General features: G+C 34.0%; 2 protein-coding genes across 8 annotated transcripts in view; one reads left to right on the forward strand and one right to left on the reverse strand.

Moving 5' to 3' along the window:
- The first annotated feature begins 522 nt into the window (after positions 1–522).
- On the forward strand, positions 523–8,656 carry LOC115244494 (leucine-rich repeat protein soc-2). 2 transcript variants are annotated; one of them, XM_029822184.1, is made up of 4 exons: positions 523–1,502; positions 5,861–6,004; positions 6,160–6,327; positions 6,644–8,656. In XM_029822184.1, the coding sequence occupies exons 1-4, from the start codon at positions 1,349–1,351 to the stop codon at positions 6,805–6,807; spliced, it is 630 nt and encodes a 209-aa protein (XP_029678044.1). In that variant the 5' UTR covers positions 523–1,348; the 3' UTR covers positions 6,808–8,656. The 2 variants fall into 2 exon arrangements, with proteins under 2 accessions (XP_029678044.1, XP_029678045.1); XM_029822185.1 differs by lacking the exon at positions 523–1,502 and adding an exon at positions 4,034–4,157.
- A 1,152-nt stretch (positions 8,657–9,808) lies between these two features.
- LOC115244490 (formin-binding protein 1-like) overlaps positions 9,809–24,095 on the reverse strand; it is a 33,587-nt gene continuing 19,300 nt past the window's right edge. Inside the window, exons 2-11 of one of the 6 annotated variants that reach the window (XM_029822172.1) lie at positions 23,679–23,794; positions 20,889–20,939; positions 19,262–19,568; positions 18,806–18,952; positions 17,901–18,257; positions 15,764–15,778; positions 14,399–14,706; positions 13,970–14,161; positions 13,235–13,371; positions 9,809–12,885 (exon numbers count right to left, since the gene is read on the reverse strand). In XM_029822172.1, the coding sequence (XP_029678032.1) occupies positions 12,728–12,885; positions 13,235–13,371; positions 13,970–14,161; positions 14,399–14,706; positions 15,764–15,778; positions 17,901–18,257; positions 18,806–18,952; positions 19,262–19,568; positions 20,889–20,939; positions 23,679–23,794 (1,788 nt within the window). In that variant the 3' untranslated portion in view covers positions 9,809–12,727. Of the gene's footprint in view, positions 12,886–13,234; positions 13,372–13,969; positions 14,162–14,398; positions 14,707–15,745; positions 15,779–17,900; positions 18,258–18,805; positions 18,953–19,261; positions 19,569–20,888; positions 20,940–23,678; positions 23,795–24,095 lie in introns of all 6 variants that reach the window. The other 5 variants (XM_029822171.1, XM_029822169.1, XM_029822170.1 and 2 more) reach the window with 5 other exon arrangements.

A 24,095-nucleotide genomic window follows, 5' to 3' on the forward strand; every position in this document is an offset into this window, starting at 1 on the left:
ATAATCCTGATGACTTGATGCTTTTTCAGCTAGTAATTGCGATGTGGCCACGCCGAGATGAATCATATTCTACAGAGCAAAACCAAAATTAAATTCGACGAATTTTTCAGCATTTTTAAATTCTTAAGTTCTTTATATATGTATATATGTATCATGAATCTCTCTTCTTTTATATTAAATACAATTTGATTAACTAATGTATCTCTCAAATGGAAATCAAATTTTGATATATTATTGAGATTGACTATCTTGACAGTCTGTTTACAATTTTATCGTTAGAGCTTTTTCTTCTTAAAAAGACTATATAATAAAACCATGACATATACTACTACAATGCGAAAATTCTATTTTAGAAATCTTAAAAAAGCTTAAAAAAACAAAGAAAGACACTTTAATATAATAAGAAAGTTGTCACAATTTTAGCACGACGGGAAACGCGTCGAATTTAATAACTCTTTCACAATCTTTAAACAATAATTTATTAACTAATAATTTTTTCTTTTGTCTTTTCAGACATGTGTAAAAAAAATGAAAACGCTGAAGAAATCTCAAAGAAACTCGGATACAGCAGGAAAACCTTGACGAGTTAACGCGGTTCTAACGCGGAAATCCCGACGTCGAATTTGACAGTCTGCGCGTCGCGCATAGTACCTGGCTGTTTGTTTTCAAACAAAGAGAGAGACAGTAGTAGTCACACACACGCGCAAAGTAATCAGCTGATTCGAGACGCTTCCCCGGTGGCGGGGGAATCGGCGAAGGCTTAAATAGCACCGCGTGCACCGCGTGCGGGCTAGTGTCGAAGTGGAGTCATCTGAAACGATTGCCGGTGATAGTCTTCAGGTATATCAAAATACCCAGGACTTTCCGCAAAGTTCTTGGAAATCGCGCAGGAAGTCGGCCGAAATTGCTGAAGTTCATTCGCGAGGATTTTTCGAGAGAGAGAGTCATCTCCAAATGAATCTTATCCGCGAAAATCTTGAAGAACTTGTGTCCTAATAAACGCCGAAGAAATTGAAAATCCGCATCTTTTCGCACCTGGATGATATTTGGAGAAGCGCGCTTTAGTACTGTTTGAATCAAATTTCTAATCCCAATATTCGATCTTTGATAGTGAAAGAATTCGCAGCGACGAATTAATATCCAGTGCAATATAAAAAGGATAACAATTTAGGTGAAGCTTATAAAATGTTCTCCTAGGGATTAAGAATCAAAAGGGATCGATAAAAATTACTCTACAAAGGTAAACTATTTTTCGACAAGTTTGCGAGAATCAGTGCTGATTTCGACGACAAAATCAACGACATTCGCGCGCTTTTCGCTGTAAATTGTAATAAGAAAGTGAGGAATCATGAAACCACCATACAACGAAGAACCTGTGCAGCAGATCTCGCAGGAGCAAGGCGAGAGAAATGTCGCGATGGCAGTCTGCGTACAGCTTGCCGGTCGCGCGATCATCAGGGTGGTTTCGCGATGTGAAGAGGCTCAGGATAACTGTAACTTAGGTGGGTCAAACAGTCACAAGAATGTCTAAAAGATATCCTAAATTTTATTCAAACATACAAAGGACGTTCTGGATCTTAGCAACTGTTTTAGATGACTAAAAAGCTTCTTGGATCTTGAACAAGTTCTTCCGACATTGAAAAAAAATGTCTTGAATTTTTAAAAAGATTTCTTTAAAAACTCAAAAATTTCTCTAGATCTCTAGAGATGTTTTAAACCATCTCTTTAATTTCTTGGCACTACAAGTTTCGTACGTAATGTTTGACAGAAAATTTTTAACTTGATAGATTTTTGACAAATACATTTAGCAATATCACGTAGCATTACCTTTGTCTAATTAAAGTTGTCCGAAAAGAATGCTTAATTATCTCATCAAGGTAGCTGCTTGTAAACATCGTGCATATGTCCAGTACTTCCTCATTCGAGATAACTACCACCTTTACCTTATCTGTAATATCATCTGCACGCACCGTGCAAAAAAAATTCTGAGATATACTTTATATAAAACAAAGTATATAATTACAAGGATAAATTAAAATAGGTCTGATATAATATAATTTATCATAATTAATTTCAAAATTAACCAAGAGTGTAGATTTATTTGTAAACTGAGCCGCGAGATCTTGCTGCATCAAATAATATAATTAAGATGACGCGAAGTTCCTATGAAGATGAGCTAAATGAGAACGGATAAATAAACAGGTGGCGTTTCTCGAGCATCAGCTCGGATAAAAGTGAAATGCTCGCTTCGTAACTCTCCGGCATAGATAATTGACTGGATAAACATTGCGTTACCCAACAGCACGCGTCCGGTCTTTGTCTCTTCGAGCATCGCGGAGCGGTAATCTTCGACTGGCTCGACTGGCCGCACGCGTGTATATCTTCGGGACACCCGATGCACACGCGAAAGGTCGATCTCGGAATAGTAAAGTGGAGCCTTGGCAATGCCGATCTGCGCATTCTGAATTCCGTCAAGAGGCTGCATCTATTCTTCGAGAGCCTTTTTATTATTTCATAGTCCCATATATCAAAAACGGGATGTGTATTGTGTGGCACGAATAGAGAGACAAAAAAAAAAAATACAATGTTAACGATAAATCTCCGCTAATACAAATCTTTTTGTTCAGTTTCTTGGTTCTAATTCAAGTTGAGTCATAAATTTTCTGGTTCCGTATAACCATGATGTGTTGCAGATTTACATGTACAATTGATAAAGCTGTTAGCAACATCTTTTTGTGCTCGAATATGATTTAACTTAACAAAGCTTGGGTCTATCATTGTTTGAAAAAATTGTTATTGTTAATTAGAAATTAATTAATCGCATTCTATCTTTCCATAATTTTTTTATTATAGGAATATTGCTATTAATTTTCAAATTTCCATTGAAATTAAAGTTTAAGTACAAAAACAATCCTTTAAAATTAGATTTAAAAAAATTAAAATTGAAATATTAAATTAGATTCAATATTTTAAATATTGCATTGAATAAGATAACAAAATAAATTATTATTATTACAAAAATGGTCCATTTTAACGGGTATCAGAGTCGAGACACTAACATAAGAATATGCGCGTTGCCTGCGAGAAAGGTCCTGTGCTAATCCTGAGATGCAAGATTTTTCTGAAGACGCAGGAACGCATCTACGACGCGAGAAGTTTCCGTATAGGGTCTCGCGACCTTAAACGGCAACTTGCTCTTTCTCTCTATCGGGCTTCTTTTATCACTTTGTGGAAAAAAAGTAGAAAATAATGATTCCATGCATATTAATTAACCGCGACGTTCGCGAGAGCAATAGTGAAAAGTAACTTTCATACTAATTTTATACAATATGACTTTCATACTAATTGCACAATCGTCGTTCGAGCATTTCATCCTTGTTTAATTTATTTATTATACGAGTTATATAAAATGTCTCGTAACAGAATATATTTCGAACTCAAGTACATGTTTTTGTGATTATTTGAAATTTAAAATAAAGTAAAAAATAAAAATAAATTTTTAAAAAAATAAAAGGAAACTTTTTCAGAACAAATCTAAACTTTTTTTTAGAAATTCAAATGATTTGATTGCTCCTTTAGATTTTTCATCGAGCTTGCATTCCCATATCTGAAGATTCCTGATAAAAAATACAATCACAAAGATTTTTAGATATTATATATAATTTCTAAAAAAGAAATTTTATTGAATCAAGGTTTAAAAATGCGAGGAGTAATCTCTCAGTCTCTCCTAAAACGACGTCATAACAAACAAATAACGATCCGATATCTATTTTCACATCTGTCATTTTGCCATATTATATTTTTTAAAAAATCATAAAAATTTTAGTTAGACAAAAATTGTTAAATATTTACGAAATGTGACATTTTAAATCCTTTATCTCTGAAATCGATATAAAATAGTATAAGACGCGCATTTTGTAGCGCGCTCATTCGCGTTTCCCCGATTTCTGCGGATTCTCTCGTCGATTTCTGAGGGAATGAGTCGCGACGACGACGGTCAGCCAGGTGGCGAGATTTATCTCGGAAAGCACGCACAGAAATAAATGTTTCCGACAAGCAGTCGGAGCCGTGAGTCAGTGCGGCGACGGGCTAGATGGCGAACGCCGTGACGAGAGTGATTTTGCGTTGCGAGGAGGCGCAGGAGAACGAGAATCTCGGTAAATTGCGGGATTCGGTGAAAGCGTGGATTTTTTTTTTATTTTCTATTAAAATTTGGCAAGAAGAATTATTTAATACACGACGAATTAATCGAATAAAATATGCCAAGTTTCCGCGTATGTACTTTCGTAATTCGTTTCGCGTTCGTGCGCGGCCATCAGGAATTACGAAAATTACGAGCAGTGTGGCACAATAGTCTCAATCTGAAGAAATTTGTGGTTGCACGATCCTTTCACGTCAAGTTTACAAGTTCCAATTTTCACATGTCCTTCCTTCGCTGAACTAATGCATGTAGTGGTCTTTTAATGACCTTCTCTCACCTCTTAAATATTAAATACAATTGATTAGTTATTACACTGTAATAAAACTGTATAAGAAATATGGAAAAAAGATCCTTGCTTTTATAACAAATCTCTCCAGATTTGTTGATAATTTTCCTTTCTTATTATAATTTTTATTATAAATTAAACTATGCAATAATTTCTCACACATCATGTACGTACACACAGAAAAATATTATACATAGTATATTCAAATGAAAGAGAAAGAATATTATTTGTTTCAGATATTTTATAAGTTTTATATATATTAGTTATATAAGGTTATATAAGATCATATAAGATTATATAAGATTATATATATATATCAGTTTATATATATTAGTAAAAATATATTAAATTAAAATACAAATTTCATTTGCTTGCTATATACACATATATATAGAGTTGACAGAAGGAAATTACACATTTAAATAAAAGTAAACTGAGTAATTATCCTTTTTAGCAGTAGAATGATATTTTTCTGCGTGTAAAAAATAGGAAATGAAATATTATTCTTTCCTTACTTATTCTGACTTGTGTTATAAAATCGTGCTCGTTGACTTCTTTTTGCTTTGGGAAGGATTAACAAATTTATATGTTTATTCATTGGGTCAGCAAATCACAATTCCGCTATTCATTATTTTCCCGGAACTGTGCGCCTCATAGTTATTAATGTGAATGATTGATAAATATATAACGCGAAATATACGTTTGTTCCGTAACACGTTCTCGGCTCCCGCGATCGAGTTAAAGTCAGTGTCGACAGTCTTCCGCACTGAAAACCGCGTTGGAGAAAGCGTGAAACGCAGCGCGGCCGACGTTAAGTAGCACTTTCAGCCCATCATGGACACGATGCACCGTGACTAGTGTTGTTCCGCGTCTTTTTTTTAGATGCTAGAACTTTTACAGTTTCATTATTAAGGTTCGATTGATGCTGTCGATATCTAAGCACAGAGAAATCATGCCATTTCAATTTACTTTGAATCATATAAAAAGTTTTTATCTTTTATTCTGTCAGTTTATGAAATATAAAATGTTCAGGGAATTAAATATTCGTTTTATATATAAAAAAGCAGCTTTGTGCCGTTTCTACTTGATTCGAGGAGTAGAAATCGTGCAATATACTTCTACTATGCTAGAAAATGCAAGATCGGACTCTGTGGAATAAATAATTTTTTATTCTATCTTTTTAAAAATTCAAAGTATGTTACTGAAATTAATTAATTTTGTTATAAATCTTGAATAAAATTCCGGCAAAAATTTATAATTGTATACATTTTGAATAACATTAATTTTAATGATTAAGTTTTAATTGTGTATTTATATTTATATTTATTTTTTTGTTTTTTTGAGATTTCATCTTCTTCCATTTTACATTTTAGACTTGTCAGAGTGCCAGCTGATGCAAATTCCGGACGCTGTCTATCATTTAATGCGACACACGGAGCTGAAGAGATGCGACCTTTCCGGAAACGTGATCACAAAGATCCCAGCAAAGTTCGCCGTAAAGTTCTCGCTAATTACCGGTGAGTGATTAGCTGCACAGGATAATCTCGTTATGCCGTTCATCTCTTGTAAGTCTTACTTTTGCAAAATTTGCGCTTTGACGTTCTCGGTGAGAAACATTCGCGGTAAACTGCTCGTTGCTCAACAAGACATTTGTTGTACGCATTGTTCGCAGAACTAAATTTGAGTCACAACCAAATGAGCAAGCTGCCGGAGGAGCTGGCCGAGCTGCAGGCGCTGGAGAGACTCGACATCTCGCACAACACTTTCATCGCTCTACCACCTGTCGCTTGGCGGATACCGCAGCTCAAACGGCTCCTCGCCAACAACAATTTTATTATCGGTCAGTATCGATAAATTTATCATTACGTAAGAGATCATCATCGAATATCATCAAACCATTAGCAGATCTCATGACGCATAAATCATTCCATGAGAAAGAAGCGCCGATTTATATATTTATATATTACGGTCCATCAGAAGCATATCAGGAGCATTAGAAACCTCTCGATTTGCTATAATTGAGCGCGAATAAATTCAATTTCTAATGCTACAGATAGACGAGAAAGGATTAAAACGTAAAAGAAGGGATTTCCAGAATTCCCTGAACCTATGGATTTTTTTAATCTCATGTTAAATATATCTCGTTGATTTCGCAGACGTCGACGTCGAGAGGCTCAGGCACGCGCCCGTCCTGGAATTGATCGACTTGCAGGCAAACCCGTTACCTTCTAGATTGCACGACCTCCTGCGCACTCTGACTGGAATCAGAATCGAGCTTAGTCCTCGGCAGATCGAGGATTGGGAAGACTTGAACGTCTAAATCGTCTCCCGCGCGAGAGTAGCCCGTTTCGCGGATGCTGACGACCTCATCCTCTCTCGACGAAGATTGCTCAAGAGACTTCGCCAGCTAGAAATAGAATCGATATATTTTGTACAGGGTGATGTACTGAGTGATAACGGGTACGGATCGTCAATCGTAGCGATCCGATTGTACTTTTTGTAAACTAGCGATTTATATTTAATTATCGTGGATCAGTTGTATCGATCTCGTGATCGAGATCGATCGATTCTTCTGTGTTTCTTTTATACCGCATGGATTTCTAGATTTTATCGCGATACGAGCCACGAGCGACTCTATTGTGATGCTTAGATATATATTTTAATCATTGATTCAACGATTCTTGAATTCTTGGACTTTGGATTACGTGGAGATCAGAGTATCGGTAGCTTCGAATTTTTTTGAACGTCAAATTTCTTCTGGTTTGCTCGAATCCTTGAATTTTCATTTAATCCATTACATATTTAGTATGCGATCTGTAAAAATTGAATTCTCGGAGCTTAAAATTTAAAGAAATACTTAAGTTAAGTAACACACCTAGAATTTTTTGGGATTCTCTGAAAATTGTGATTTCTCTGAAATGTATCATTTGTCATGAATACAAATTGTATTGACTGTAATTTTTATGTAACTCGTATCCGTCGACGATTTACGGACAATTTACCGCTATAAACTGCCGATTTATGTATACACATTGCATAATGCAATCTTTCTAACACAATATTTTACACTCGAGCGTCATATATAATATAATAGGGAAGATGTCATAATTTTGCATGTGCTTTGATATTATTGCATATATTCATAAAGTATATAACGAAATACTGCACAAATGAAAATTGGGTGCTTTTTCACAAACATTATGTTCTAAGAACATATTTAACGTTTTATATATATTCATAACTCGAGCATAAGAAGATTAATATCTCACGTATTGATGACGTTCGAATAGAAAATCAGATTTTATATATATCTCCCGCGAGTACAAAGGTGTTAATAACGACGGAATAACAAGAATGACAGAAGTACGATTAAGTAGCTGTAAGTAACGTTTGGATACTGGGTGTCTCATGAAGAAACATAGATTTGCAAATGATCCCGCGAAATTGCACGGATTTTGCGTATGTAACAACGTGCATACCAAATAGCATATTTAAAATAATAAACTTATTTTATTCTCTCTGTACTTTTGATCTAGTCAATTTCTTGTTGAATAAACAAATCTCAAGATTCTCAGACACATAGTTTTGTCGATACTCGAATTTATCTATAGCATCCTGAATAATTTCACGAATTTTTTGAATCTATGAATCCTTGATTTCCAAGACTTTTAATTGCGAAAACGTAATCCATAAAACTATTGTGTCCTTAAATCTATAGTTTTATACATTCTCAGATCTATAGAAATTTGAACAGTATGAGACATCGTAATACAACAGCACGAAAAGCACGAGAGCGCATTTTTTAAATCGTATTTCGCAGGATCTGTTCCTAGTCTATGTATCCTAATTACCATTATTATTATATTGCAATTTGTATTCTAAGTCATAATTGTATTCACACGAAAAGAAAACTCGGATTGCGAGTCGAAGAATTATCGGCACTAAATTTTATGCTTATTCAATATTTTATCGCAATGCTTGATATATAAAGTGTTATAAATTTTTTTGTACGATGTATGTATATCATAATTATATGTATAATTTTGATAAAATAGAAATTGTGCAATGCTTTCAGATAAAGGATTTTAGTCAGAGATAAACGATTTTAGAGTCGCGTATAAATTTATGACATTCTGTATTATATATACGAAATAAACGACCGAAAAAAAGAGAGCTAATTTTGATATACCGTATATATGTCACATACGATGTAAAAACGATTTATTAATAGAGAACGTAAGTGGTACACGCATTTATAGAACGACGGTCGATGCTACCTTGATTCATTGAAATAGACCATGTGTATACAGAGTGTGTCTCGAAAAACATGCAAAATATAATTTTTTTGCAATTTAAGTCGGAACGAGTATCTAATAAAATAATATCAAAATTACTATTTTATCTATATATTTTTTATTTTGTACTTTGAATAAACTTTTTGCCTTGTAACTCCGATTGCATTAATTAATGTTATACTTAATATTTAATTAAAATTCTTCTCTTTTACAAAGTTAAATTAGTTTCATTATATAAACATAGAGTATATCCTTAATTAAAAAATTTTACAAAACATATATTTCCCTCATTATAACTAAATGTACTCATCTAACCATACGTTACCGTTAATGTTTCAGTTTCAACTTTCCAAATACTAATTCGATTTATTACGATGACGAACGTTAATTAATATGGTACGACAATCGTTCGAAACTTTGTTGAAGTATACAAAAATATCGATGTATCTCGTACAAATAGGAATATTATATTCGTAGTTTAATAATTATTATCAATTTTATACATTTTTTAATTTTTATATAGTAATAAAATCGTAAAAACTATTTACGAAACAAGATGCAACTCTCTCTGAAACGAGATTATTCGAATATTTTAAGCATACATTTTCTACAAGAAAAATCTTAATAAAGCTATAAGAAAGGATTGTGGATGCAAAAGGCGCAAATATTAGCCACAAACGTATCTGAAACAGATATATTGATTTAGTACCTGTATTTTTTCAATAGTAATAATAATAATGATAATAATAGTAATAATAATAAATTGTTCGCGAATAGAAAAAAAATCACAAAATATACATAGAACGAACACGAAGTTAAACGTCGAGGCGCACATATGACCCGTTATTTTATCTTAACATAATCGCCGAACAGTTCCCTTATTTTCGCTGTTAACGAAGCGGAAGCAGCAACCGCGATAAAGAACGGGGCAGAAATGCATGAGATGATTCAAGTAGACGATCGATCATATTTATACGTGTACTTGCATATATCTGGCTATAATGAAGCTACGCCTTCCCTCTCTGTGATGATCAAATATAATATTTATATATATATAATATATACATGTACATTCAAAATGCGCGAGAAAATACGGCTATACGATTCCCCGGATTTCGTAAAATTAGGACAAGTTCTCGCAATCGCACATTCTTTGCAACTTTCTTCTCGAGGATAACATCTCCAGGATAAATCTCAAGGTTCAGTTTTCTTTTACAGATACTCTATTCCACTTCGGCAGTATCTGATATGGTAAAGAAATGTCGTAATAACGATAGAACGACAAGTTGACGTGATATTATATCCTTCGATAATCCAAAATATTATAAAATTGCGTCAATTTGTCGCTATAGTTTTTGCAAACGACAATTTTTTAAAAATAATTTTATAGAATTGTAACAAACACACATCAGCTGCAATATACCTGGAGTCTTCGATCTCTGTTCGCAACAGAAACGAAGCCCTCCCCCGTCCGCTTTAATGTCGATTCTAGCACTCTCGTTCTCTCGCGCTTCCATATATCCCTGGCGATATTTACATAAATCTATCGCTAATTAAATTCACATTCAGGCAATTTTTTAAACGCGGTATATTATCGATCTACTGGGACGACCCACTTTTCGCTAAATCAATGTTATACGTCTCAAACGTCTTTTTTCGTTGGTTTTCGGTTATACATGCTTTTAAATCAGTCAATCTTCCATCTATAGATGTTTGAATTCAAAGATTTATGAATTGACGAATCTTATCAAGAAGATTCTTTAAAAAATCCCAATTTCGTAAATTCTGGCGTATTTTAGATATCTAAATTTAATCTTTTATTTCTTATAGGTATCTCAAATTCTAGATTCTCAGTCATAAATTCACGTATCGTTGAACCGAAAATCTTTCAGAAATCCTGATTTCAAAATTAGAGATACATATGGAGATATTGCGATTATATAAATCGTTTATTTCATAGAATTTCATTTATTATATGAATGTTGGCTTTTATTACTTTTACCATTCTTAAATTCCTCTGATATCACAATTTCGAAAACTTCTTTCATAATTCTCCTTACGTGAATTCTTGGAAATTTTGATTACGAGTAGATTTCTCAGTTTTGCTTAGCTCGCACGGCTATGACGAAACTTGAGCGAAGATCAATCTCGTGTTCCTTCAGTGTGACAGTGAGTCGTGAAACAGTTGGTTGTCTCTTACGATGAAAAGAATGATAAAACACTTCTCTCGGTGCAACAACGGTTACAATAGTCATGATTAATTTACGAGTGACGAGTAGGCGAGACGCGCAATTATTATTACTAAGACGGTTACTTTCTTTAACGAGGTTGTTAAATGTTTCGCTCGTGTATAGCTACATGAAAAGGGAACACGACGTCTCGAAAAGTCGCGATCGTCCATTGACATTGAAGAGACCATCTTCAGAAGACTTGGCGATTTAATCTTCAAGCAGCCGCCAATTGACTGAAGCGATATCCGAAAACTATCATAAGTGTTTTCAGTTCAGATAGAGAAGTCGTCTTTTATAGTCTCTAACCAGAATATTGCACTATATAATTTTCGTCACTCGGTCGATTCATTAGCGATTTTAAATAAAATAATCTAATAATTAAGTTGTTTTACTCACTTAATTCCACTCGTGCATCTGCTCAAGGATTGAGCAGTCTCACAATGGTGTACAACTGAATTTATATATGATTGAACATAACGCTATCATACAGATATATAAATTCGACCCTTACCTGGATTCTGTTTCCTGCCGTAAATTGACTTTGGGGCCACCGCAAGCCCTTCGTACAAGACTATTATTTTAAAATTAAAAAAAAAAAAGATTTATTTACACAGTAAAACGTAGTACACAGTCTGCGCGAGATACAGTATTTCTAAATAAAAACTTTCGAGATTAATAATAATAATTATTATATCGTTAATTAATAACTTTGACACGTCTGAACCGAGCGTAAAGAGATGCAGAGCCATCGCGGCCCTTCTCGCGCGCAAAGTTTCTTCCCGCGATAAATAATAATATAGGCGTATTCACGCGCGATATTTAAGCATTCGTAATTATTAATTAATAGTTAACAGCCATTAATATCAATTTAGAATTTCTAAATTCGGGAAAGGCTGAAGAGCCGCCGCGATCCCTCATGATGAAGTCGCACGATCAGGACGAGAGTAACTTTAAATAATACATTCGCTATCAATAAACCTACCTATTCAACAAATAGTCGCTAGAGTATAATTATTATTTAACAAACTATTATTATTAATAGCTTCGTACACACATGAGAAAGGGCCGCGGCATCCTAAATAAATCCGGATAAGGGCGAAATTTTTTCTTAAAAACCTATAAAGCCCGAGAATGAGCACGATTCTAACGTTATTGCGCTTAGATTGATTGATCACAAAGCGGGGCGTATTTGTTCGCATCATATCGTTCTTTCGTTCCTTTCCGATCGATCGGTCGATCGATCGATCGAATAGGAATCCTCGAAAAAAAAACTATGTTGAAGGTAATTTATGCAACATTCGGCCGTGATTTTGCCAAGAACATTGGCACGTGATAATTCGTTTCGGCGGATCCTGGGGTTCTATCAGATCGCAAATCTTGGGCCGCGATTCACTGAAATATCTTTCTCGTCGACGTCATACTTGTTTGCAAACATCCACGATATTTGACTCCCACGTTTCAATTCCAAAATTTGCGAGTCCTTGAATACATATTTTTTCTCAAATTTAAGAATCCTTCAATCTTTCCTTTTTATTCGTCTATCGATTAGGCCTGCGATCCGCTGTTGACGTCCTCGTATCCCGTGCCAATTTGACCAACACAGACCCTCGAGTCTTTGACGGCACTGAACGCGTGCGCGCGCGCGCCTTCGTTAATAATCTCCTTCGTAATAGTTTCGCGTTGCGTAATTCCTTTAACAACTTAGGAGAAGTGGCTAAGTGTTGTACAGGTGACACTCTATGTATGAGGTCGGCACGAAGCCTTCGATTGGCTGCGAAATGCGTCGCACTCTAGTCCATCCGTCTCCCTGGTCCAACTCGATCATATAGAGCTCCTCGCCGTCGTACATCGGTATGGAACCCTCGCTAGTCGCTGTAAATGATAATTCGTTATTAGTTAACAATTATGATAAAGACAAAATAACTTTTTTTTTCTCTGTCTCTTTGAAACTTTTAATGTTACATTCTTAAATCAATTTTTATATATACGGAGATTTAGATTTAGATTTATATGCATATAGACAGTGTCTACTCTACTAAGAACAAAATTATCAGAAACAATTTTTTTTTTTAAATTTCCCGTTTCTCAATAAAATTCTATGAGAATTTCCTAGGTACAAAACATGTTTTTTCAGCGAGTAGACAATCTGTTATATAGAATTATTATAGAAAAAGATAGATGATGTTAATATTTAATCATAGATTTGGTTCATAGATCTCACCGTCGAAAGGATAAAGCGCCCGACATGTTCCCAGTGGCGGTTGAGCATCTACCTCGTCGTGGTAATATTCCTCGCAACCGCTGCCGGGTAGCGACGTTCTCGATTCGCCGAGACCAGATTCCGGGCTATTCGTGGAACTGTGCATCAGTACCGTAAAGCGAAAACCGTGGCTATTCGTCTAGTGTAAAGTGTCTAATCTACTCAAACTAAACGTTTTCGCGGAATGGGAAAAGAAGGGGGAAAAAAGAGAAAAAAGACGACTAGATCACGATGTCTGATTTGAACAAACGCGAGTGTGATAAAACTTCATTTGTCGCATTAATTATTTGATATAGGTAAAACGACGATAACTCACATTGTAACAGCTTTGTTATCTCCGTTATTTATGTTCATTAGTTCCGATAAGATAAGAGCGATTAAATAAAAGCTGAAGACATTAGATATTTCTAAACATGGATTTGTAGACGCGAGTTATAAAATGAAGCTTTTATGAAAGAATAATAGAATATATAACGTATGTGTTATGTGTATGTGTGTGTGTATGTGTGTGTACACAGCATAATAATGAATAATGATAAAATATCAGATATTTGTGATAAAACGATAGAAACAATGATAAAACACTAATTTATCAATTTATAAAAATCTGCGAATTTTAAAAGTTCCGAGATTTTGATAATGTTTTGATGATTCTCTGTGCGTTATCCCATTTCGTATATTACCAAGATGACTTACCCATGAGTCGGTTGTGGTGTGCCTGGTGCGCTCTTCTTGTGAACCGGTTGATTTGCGTTCGCGTTACAGACACTCGAATCAGAAGCGGATCTCGAAAGGCTCTCTTCGCCGCCCGAGTGTGAACCCCTTCGTGAACTCAACGGTCTCGTCGCCGAACCGTTAGTAGCAGTTTTTCGCGCTGCCTGGCTTGGGCTGAAAGTACAAAGTAAATGGCGATTTTTTTAAATTTCTTTATCTCTTTGATGATTTTTGTGATAAAATATTGTACAATAATGTAAAAAAGACATATTCTATATTAATTATACAAAATAATTATGCATTTGAACATATTTAAGCGTAATAAAACGAGTCGCATATAGAGATAGTTAGGTAAACAGCGAATCGATGCATAGTCGTATCCTTTCACAGTTTCAGGAAAGCTCCATTTACCTAGACAAACTGACGCCAGCACGCATCGCTTCCTCGAGGTAACCTTGAAACTTTGTCAATTCAGCTCCGAGTTTGTCCAGTTTGTTGCTGGACTGGTTCAATTGTCCCTCTATGCTCATTGGATCTCCGAGGGCAGGATTCTGTTCGTACACGCCCTTCATCTTCATCAGGCCGTCTCTCGCCGCCGTTTCCTGCTGGATCTTCGCCTGGATCTCGTCCAGTCGTTGCTGCAGTCGCTTTTTCCGTTGATTCGGCGGCAGATCGCTGCAGTCCTCCTTCGCGCCGTCACCATAGCCAGGCACATTATTCTGGAATTTCTTACAATAAATCTCGATTCCTCTGAAGAGTTATTTAACTAATATATATAATTTCCTGAGACCCGAGACTTTCTTTTCGCAGCCAAATTCTTTACTATATCATCACATTAATTGTCAAAGTATCAAATTAATTAATACAACAATTAATAGTTTAGCGTAAATTTTCTTGAAAAAATCAATGATTCAAACAAAGACATGATTCTAAAATTAATTTTAATAATTTACTTAATTTTGACTTATGTATTAAATGTATTAAATTACACAACATATATAATAACAACTGTAACGCACGGAGAAACGCTTTGTAAAATTATATTTAATTATAATGTGAGTATATATATATACATTGTATGATCTGGGTCCCAAGAAGGTAACAGAAGAAAAGATAAGAAAGCTTGGGAACACATTTTGTTGCAGAAGCAACGCGTTTCGTTAAATATCTGCGATCTTGTTAGTGAAAGCTAGCGTATACAAATTTATACGATTGATGAACAACTTCAATATTCAATATCGTTCATTATTTTAAGCAATAATGGAGAAGATGAATAAAATGTATTCTCTGCTATAACAAAAAAAGTAATAACGTTTAAAAGCTAACCCTTTTGGTGCTAGATTTGGGATAATTAGTAAATAATTAAAATTTAATATGATTGTAACATTAGAATTCTCTCGAGAGAATTTGGCGGATTTATAAATTCTTGATTTTATGAAAATTAAATTTTATAGTTCCTAAATTTCATAAAATTCTTGAAACTCCGATTTCGCAAACATTAATTAAATTAATTATTATTTGCTTAATTAGATTTGGCAGCTGTAAAAATTTTCTCAATTTAATTTTCTACGAAATATAATTAAATTGACGATTAATACAATTCTACTCTTATAAAGAAGCAATCACACTATGTCATCTATTTACTACTGTATATAAAGGATAAAGAAGACGAGCAAGTTGAGCACTTGTAAGCGTTCAGCAAAGCACCAAAAGGATTAATCGGAAAGTGACTTGGCCATTGAATAAAGAAGGACAGACCTTTAAAGCTATGCACACCTCGATCAACTTCTGCTGTTCGCATGAAACAAATCCCAAAAGCGTATCATTCAGCGAATGAGTCAGGACGCACTTTCAGCAGTAGCAGGAGCGTGAGCTCAGAGAACGTCATTTCGGAAACGTTAAACATAAACAGTATAAGATATTTTACTTACGTCACAATATATAAAAAGAGCTGAAGGAGAGACGCATTTATTATCATCTCGCATTTAACAAATCTAATTGTAAGTTTCTGAAGCTGCAGATATATATTTAATAATTTTAATATTATATTAATAATTTGATTTTAATACAATATTAATTAAAAATTATTCTCTCTCACTCTTTCACAAATTAAGATTTAATTTAAATACGTTACAAATTATTCTGTTGATCCATAAATCTTACGATTTACAGTTCCTTAAAATCATAAATTCTCAAAAAATTTTAGAAATTATTTTCATATTAAATTTTAGCTTAAATTTCTATTTTACATAAAATGTAATTTAATTTAGTTAGACAATAAAATTTTATTAATCCTATAATAGTTTGCAAGTATTATAGTTAATTACAATCTTATACTGATTAGAATTAATGCAACTGCTGAGTTCACGCTCTTTTAACAAGACATTTTAACGTCGCATATAATTTATCTTCAAAAGAGAAAGGCAGGTAAGTAATCGATATTATATACATAATTACGAGCGAACAAGCGATCTACGGAGTACTTACTAAACGTGATAATATCCCAATTCATAGCCCGTGATGTTTGGAAACAAGAAGACCACGGGCAGATTGAACCATCCACCAAATTAATAGAAAGTATACAAGAAAAATAAATTACGCGTTTTTCGTTATGAGAAATCGAGAAAATAATTGCAAATTGTAGTCGGAAAGTATCGAATGTACGAAAATAGAAAGGAAAAAAGAAAAGATACAATTGAATTCAATTCATCGCGATTTTCTTATACCTTAGAATTTATTAAAAATCTCAAAAACCATTACTTATATTTATATATCTATAAATTTAAGTAAATTCGAAAAAATATTTCGATTCTCAGAATATAGAAATTTAAAATCAAGACAACTATAAATATTTAAAATAAATCATATAATAAATATATTATTTTTTATTTTCTTTTTTATATTACCAGGAGGTGAGCACAAGGTATTTCCTCACCTTGATTGAGCCTTAACTATAATTTTCAAAATTGTCTTATCAGCAAGCTTATATTATTAGATATGAGTTTGTTTCAATATAGAAGTGTTTTCGACGAAGAGAATTCTATTATATCGCAAAGCGCATAGAAAGTATACAGAGGCGAAACCGCTTTAAACAGTAATTTAAAAATTGCTTCGAGTAATCGTAAATCATAAATAACAGTACATAAAACGTATCTGAAAAGTCGCTCGTAAATAACGTTACTATAGCCGATCAGAAAAATGCGAAATCTACTAATATACATGCGCAATAGAAATTTGAATGCGTAAAATAAGTTGCAGGCCTGTCGGCGAATAAAGAAGTGCACAAGTATATATACATAAATAAAGAGATGAAATCAAATAATAGAAAAATACGACGGACTTGAAAGAATTTTCGTGCATGCTATAAAAAATATTCTGCAATATTCCCTGTTTATCCTTTCCTTCTCGCGCGAATGCAATGAATAGGTAGATTATATTAGTTCTTTTTTGGAGTCGTACAAATTCTAGACTTCCAGAATTGTAAAAATAATCGTAAATTATTTCTTATGATACTAGAAAAAATTACTAGATGTTTATGTAATCTATGGGGGAAAAAAAATGTAGACCAGACTCCACGACTTCAGAACTAAAAAATAATACGTGCATAGGGTGTTCGAAAATGCTTATCTTAATAGAGATTTATAATTCAAATGATTAATAATCGTGCGCATGTTGTCGCGAGGGTACAATTTACCTTGCATTTAATAAAAAGATTAGATGGATCGTTAAGAAAGAGTTCGCGAGATACATAATCGCTGATCATTAATTATCTTTCAGAAATCTCAATAAATTTAAAGACGTTTCAGCCTGTCTCACTATATTCTTTCTATCTTTATAGGACATCCTATGTCACGAGAACGCTGCACCAACAGCACCGGAGAGCTCGCAATGCAGAACATGGAGGGATAGCTACCTTATTACTGCTGAAGATCCCAAAGAGACCGACTCTTTTCTTGATCTTGCCGCCGGAGACGGTGCCCTTGACCGTAAGATGATTGTGAATCGGCTGCATGACCGGCTGGGCCAATTGGCTGTTGCTATCGTAATTCTTAGCGACCGATAGATCCTCGAAGGGGAAATCCCCGGGCGGCTGAAAGCCGCTCTTGTAGCGTTCAATCACCAGCATCGTGTCCTCTTTCTCGTTGATCTCATTCGCCGCCTTCTCGATGCCGTCCAGGCACTGAGCGATTATTGGCGCTACCGCCCGCTCGATTTCCACTGACTTCATCATGTAGTTCCGCATATTTTTTATCCTCTTCTCGTCCAACTCCTACGGCAAAAATACGATCTATATAGGGTGAGAATCAATTGCGAGAAATACGAGAATCAATAAAGACAAATAGAACATTGAGCTGAGTGGCGGAACACTGCGATAATTTTCTCCTAATAAAAGAATTAATTATATCAATTTATTAAATAAATGTATTAATAAATTTGTCATTAAATCACATTCAAAAATTAAGAACGTTTTAAAATAAAAATCTATATAAATTTAATTGAGAAAGGTGAAGCCTCGCGCGATTGCTTAGCACTCTAGAGAAAACGAAAAACAAAATCAGAACAATTTTAAATAATTCATAATTTTAAAAAAATTAATAATGTCTTATAATTGAAAAACCTATAATTTTCAAGCTTGTCAAATATATAATTACTTTTTCGAACCTTCCTTTGACTATAATAAAAAGTGTTTTTGAAACATTCCTTATACAACAATAAAGAATATTTTTTTTAAATAATTAATATTGTATAAAATACGGATAAAATATCATAAAGCGAAAAACGCGGACGCAATTGCATACAGTTATGACAAAACAGTACCTGAAGATGCTGAAACACTTCCGGCATCGCCGTGTGGTAGTGCAACGTCTGCATGTCATTCGTTTTTTGCAGCTGATTCGCGTACTCCGTTTTCGCCTCCTCGCTCTGCTGGGTCTTCATGGTCATATTCATCCTCTGTTTCTCGACCTGATCATTGCAAAAGAATCGATTATTATCGAGCGTATAAAAAATCTTCAATTATTAAAATTAAAAAAATTTTTAAATATAATTATACTATATTTAATATAATTTTATTATAACACATTTCAACCTATCGTTGGAAAAACTGCTCAAAATTTCATATATATTCTCTCGCTATCAAAATTATTATTAAACTCTTCATTTCAATCGCCGTATCTAATCGAAGCTGGAATTCCTCCAAAAGTAAAATCTACTTTACGAGGAAAAGCTATGAAGAGGAGCCTTATCGCGTAACGACAGAAACTTATCACGTACTTCTGCTCTTGAGAGATTGAGATCCGCGTCTGCTCGCTGATAATTTTCCACAGCGCGCTCCGCTTCGCGGAAGGCTTTCTCGTAGGCCTTCCTGGCCCGCTCCAGATTCCCGATCTGACCGGCCAGGGTGGCCATCAGCCGCGCGCCCTCCTGTAGATGTTTCTTGCGGTCTTCTTTGAAGTCCTTCACTAAAATGTTGAGCTCCCGCAGAACGTTACCCTGGAGGTTCTCCGCGATCACCTCCCGCTGACCGGCTTGGTCGTTCACCTCGTTTAGCTCCATCTTGAACGCCCGGCAAGGACTGTACCTGAGGAAACGCAAGTTCCGTTCTCCTTCTCGTCTTTCTGATTTCATAAATCTCTCTCATTTTTTATTCTAATTTTTATTAAATTGATTACTTATTTTCTTGATTTTGTCTTACATTGTGTTTATTAAATAATTGGCTTCCTGCCATTTTTTAATCACTAGATTTTCCATTATTACTTAACATGCCAAGATATGTTCATTTAGCTATCTTACACGATTTGCATTTCATGTATATGTAAACGACTGTCTTAATTATAGATAAACTGAATAGATAACATTGCCCAATTTAACATAATAGCGTTTCTTCGTTAACTGAATATAATCGTTGCGTATAGAAGAAAAATAATTCCCGATCCAAATCGCCAACGCAGATTTGATTTCGCAGAACGCCGAGGAGCTTAAATCTTTACTCACACGCTGATTAATGTACTTGACTGAAAGAGATCTCTCTTGCAAAATTATTGAACTTATAAAATATCTCACACACACCCACGCCGCGAGATAATCAAGCTGCTCCTGTCCTTTATCAGGGTCCGCAGAACGCATTGTCAGAGAAGAAAAAAATTTTACGCAACAAAAAAATTTCGTTGCTATGTACAAAATTCGTTTTATTACTTTAATCCCCCGATTTTGCTTCAATTAATCTCTTATTTTAACCTTGACCTAACCACGCTCTTATGCGCGCTTAATTATACGCGCGCTTAATTATTCGCGTGATGCGCCAAGTCAGAAAATTAATCACGGTTCCGCGGAACTCATAAAATTAAAAATCTGCAAAAGTTTCGTATAGGAAATAATCACATGATATTTTGTTTTAATAAAAGTGAAATATCTAAAGGTTCGTTTTAATAAATTTTTATTTGAATTGTATTTGGAAATGTGGCAAACCCAGAAGCTTAATGTTGTATATACAAGAAATATATTATTATATTGTAAGAGGCGTGATTTTAAAAAATCTAAATCACTCCATATACACTGATTTATGCCAATGCGTGTTTTGAAGGAGTCAATTACCTTAGCAAAAGATATTACGTTTTTATATATCATGACATAGTATCTATTTCCGCCTATCACCCACAAAGTTCTCGACGATCTCAGATAGGTTCATTGAGTCTTGAGTCTATGCATGTATACAAAATATCAAAGAGTAATAAATATGTATTCAAATCGCCCACGGCTGATGGATAAATTACATCGGATGATCTGAATATGTTTGTTACTCTTTGATGTTTTGTATATATATACAGACTCAATAAATCTATTCGAGATCGCTGGTAACTCGAGAAGAGAGAAAAGAGAGAGTATGTAGTTTCATACTTACTGATAATCCTCCTCCTCTTTCTTCTTCGGTTGATAGCTCTTCACGAGACGTCTGCAACAAAAAAAAAAAAAAAAAGAGGAGAAACGAGATTATTGTTGCTCTTCTCACGGAGATGGAATGATATCGCGGATTATTGCCGGGAAACCTTATACAATTGGCAGGAACTATTAAATAACTCGGAAATGAATCGACCGGAAGCGATTTCTATACTACTGTGTGTTTATAACTTTTTTATTTAGAGTAAATTTTTTTTTTTTCTTAAAGGAAATATTGAGCCATCGATAATTTTTAATGCGATCTAACAATTTACTTTTTTCGCGTCTACAGATAGATAAATAATAATAACTATATTATTATATTTTAATCTCACATGTAATCGCATATCTTATCTACAAGTTTTATATATTTAAAAAAAATGTTGTTTATTGTGTGAAGTAATCTGATAAATGTATATGAAACGATAAATACACAAATATTCATAATTAATAAATCAGTATTTCTAGAATTATATATTTATGATAAGAATATTCTGTAAAGCATATTGCGAGTTTTTTAATCAGGTCACAAAAACAACTCTTAACAACAAGATAATTACAATAAAATATAATAATACGCTCTTGAAGAAATAACTGTCAATTTTACAGTTTTCACACGCTTGATTTCTTTTACGGGGAAAGCTGTTCTTGTATGCGTATTCAGGAATTTACATGGAACATAGAGATCGTTCCGACCCATCGAAGTGCATCAATGATTTAAATCACGAATTGTGAGCGCGTCGCAATAATTGAAGAAATATCAGATCGCGAAAGAGAGAGGGATTATTTTCGATCGCGGCACGAATTAAACGGATCCGGGGGCGTGCCGTTTTAATTTTTACGATACGTCACGTCGAACTATAAATACGCTATCGAGATGAATCTCACACGGCCTTGATGCAACGAAGCTGCGCGAAGAGGATTTCAATGGAAGAAAACGCGAAGAAAACAAAGAAGATACGAGTGCTTTAACTCTTCGCGGATAAAATTGTTTAGAATAATTCATGATAAACTTCTATTATTATATTAATTTAGAAACCGATTCGAATAAACTTTTCCGGCTATTGTCTAGATATTCGTGTCGTTTTACAAACTTTATCCAGATATCCAGATAATGTTCCGTGCGTCGTCCAAGTGTGCCAAGATAAAGATCCGGATGTTGTTCGATGAACTTCTCAAGAATTATTCATGCGTGTAATATTTTTTCAAATATTTTACAAGTACCTGGTGTTGCGGACATTACGTTGCACAGGGTAATTTTCCAATTATTTGACGACCGAGTAATATTTTTCGAGTATGATACGAAGTCGAAGATAATTTTCCCAGAACCGTTCTAGAATATCTGTGTGTGCTGATCACGCAATTTTATACGAAAGTGAATCGAGGGATGAGTTAAGATGTGAAAATTGCAGTGCATTAAGATTAGAGACGCGCACGAGATGATTCATATACAGCGGCGATGATCTCGTCTTGATTAACGTCCTTAATATTTTAAGAATCAACTCGATTCTGAAGAATAATCGTATATATCTTCTCATCAAATATGCAAATTTATAATTGCGGATTTATACGACCCATAATTAATGTAACTATTCTATTGTGACAATAATAATTATATTCTAATATCATTATTATTTTCCTTAAAAAAATGCTTTCCTTAAAAGGAGGCTCATACCTCAAGTAACGTAATGAAAAGTTCTAATTGTACCTTTCTGTAAATTTTTTATTACAAAATGTGGGATTATTAATGACCTAATATTGCACACAGAAACATTTTATTTCGCGCGATGTATATCCGACAATCAATACTGAGGAACCTGCGTTGAAATAATTAAGCGCAATGCAAAATGGAGTAATTAAGAGTCCGGAATGAATGGATTTCGAAACACCCGATAAACAAAAGTGCGCCACAGTGGATGGCATTCACGGAACGGACAAGGGACCTCTTTAATACAATATTACTAGCTATATATCTCGCCTCGTCCCTGAACCCACGGGGTGCGTGAGACACGCTCGTTATACAGGATGTCCCATTGAAATCGCTCGCCTCGAATGTCTCACCCTTTGTCGGGGTACCTCGGGAAAAGAAGCAGTATGCACGAGCACGAACGCGTCGATCTATACGACAGGGTATGACGAGGTGCAAGGTGCACGAAAGCATCGAATAATAATCCTACGCGCACCTGCTATTATAATCATATCTCTTCGTTTCAAATTATTTTCAAAATAAGATATATATTCGTTTCTCTCCTATTCTCTTTTTTAAATTTCTTTTTTCACCTTTTTTTAAATAATATAAAATATATATATATAAGTTTCGTATATTAGCACTAAAATAGTTAAATAACAATCAGTATATTATGTGCATTATGAGTTAGCTTCTCTAAGATAATGAGAAGAATCTATTTATTATTTGTAGTAAAGAAAAAAGGCCGCAAACATAAAATTCGAATAAATTAAAAATTTCTTTTATTTTTCGCAGTTTTTTATCAACCATTTTGATGCAGAATATTCTAAATTTATCTGTGATAAAAAAAATCAAAATTATAGATTATTGAAAGAAAATTCAGAGAGAAATGTGTATATATTAAGGCTATAATAATTCTTAAGCATAAAATATCTTTAACAATGACAGATGAAGTATGCACTCATATTTGCACAGTATATTCGTTGTTTCACAAATATTTAGATATCTTCTAATTTTTCATATCCCTTAATTATTCCGTATCCTTAAATAAAGTGTTGCATTTCTCACCTGAGCTTCGCTGCATATTCGAACTCAATTGCGCAACGATCGCGTATGAAATGGCCATACCTCTCGAGAAACTCTATCCCTTTTTGCGTGTGTAGGGACAGATTCTCGAATTGGTCCTGAAAACACAGAGGAAACAATAAAGATCAATATTTAAAATTACTCTCTCTCTCTCTCTCTCTCTCTCTCTCTATAATGCATGCTAAAAATATTTTATTTATAAAAATATTTAAAATAGAATATATACACATATTTACAATGTTTTAAATGTACTTGAATATTTTAAATACATATCCAAACATAAAATGGTTTATATAAATTATAAAAACTGAATATATATCAAAAAATTTAAGATACTTGAAACAAAATTTTAGTTTAGAGAAATTACAATTAAATAAATTATAAAATATATATTAATAA

Source organism: Formica exsecta, unplaced genomic scaffold, assembly GCF_003651465.1.
Source record: "Formica exsecta isolate Colony F162 unplaced genomic scaffold, ASM365146v1 scaffold82, whole genome shotgun sequence".
Taxonomy (NCBI): Eukaryota; Metazoa; Arthropoda; class Insecta; order Hymenoptera; family Formicidae; genus Formica; species Formica exsecta.

What these genes read in the sequence shown, in the direction of transcription:
- LOC115244494 (XM_029822184.1), top strand. Translation starts at nt 1,349, where the DNA reads ATGAAACCACCATACAACGAAGAACCTGTGCAGCAGATCTCGCAGGAG. An exon ending in TCAGGATAACTGTAACTTAG is followed by an intron (nt 1,503 to 5,860) that starts GTGGGTCAAACA and finishes TTTACATTTTAG; the next exon opens with ACTTGTCAGAGTGCCAGCTG. An exon ending in AAAGTTCTCGCTAATTACCG is followed by an intron (nt 6,005 to 6,159) that starts GTGAGTGATTAG and finishes CATTGTTCGCAG; the next exon opens with AACTAAATTTGAGTCACAAC.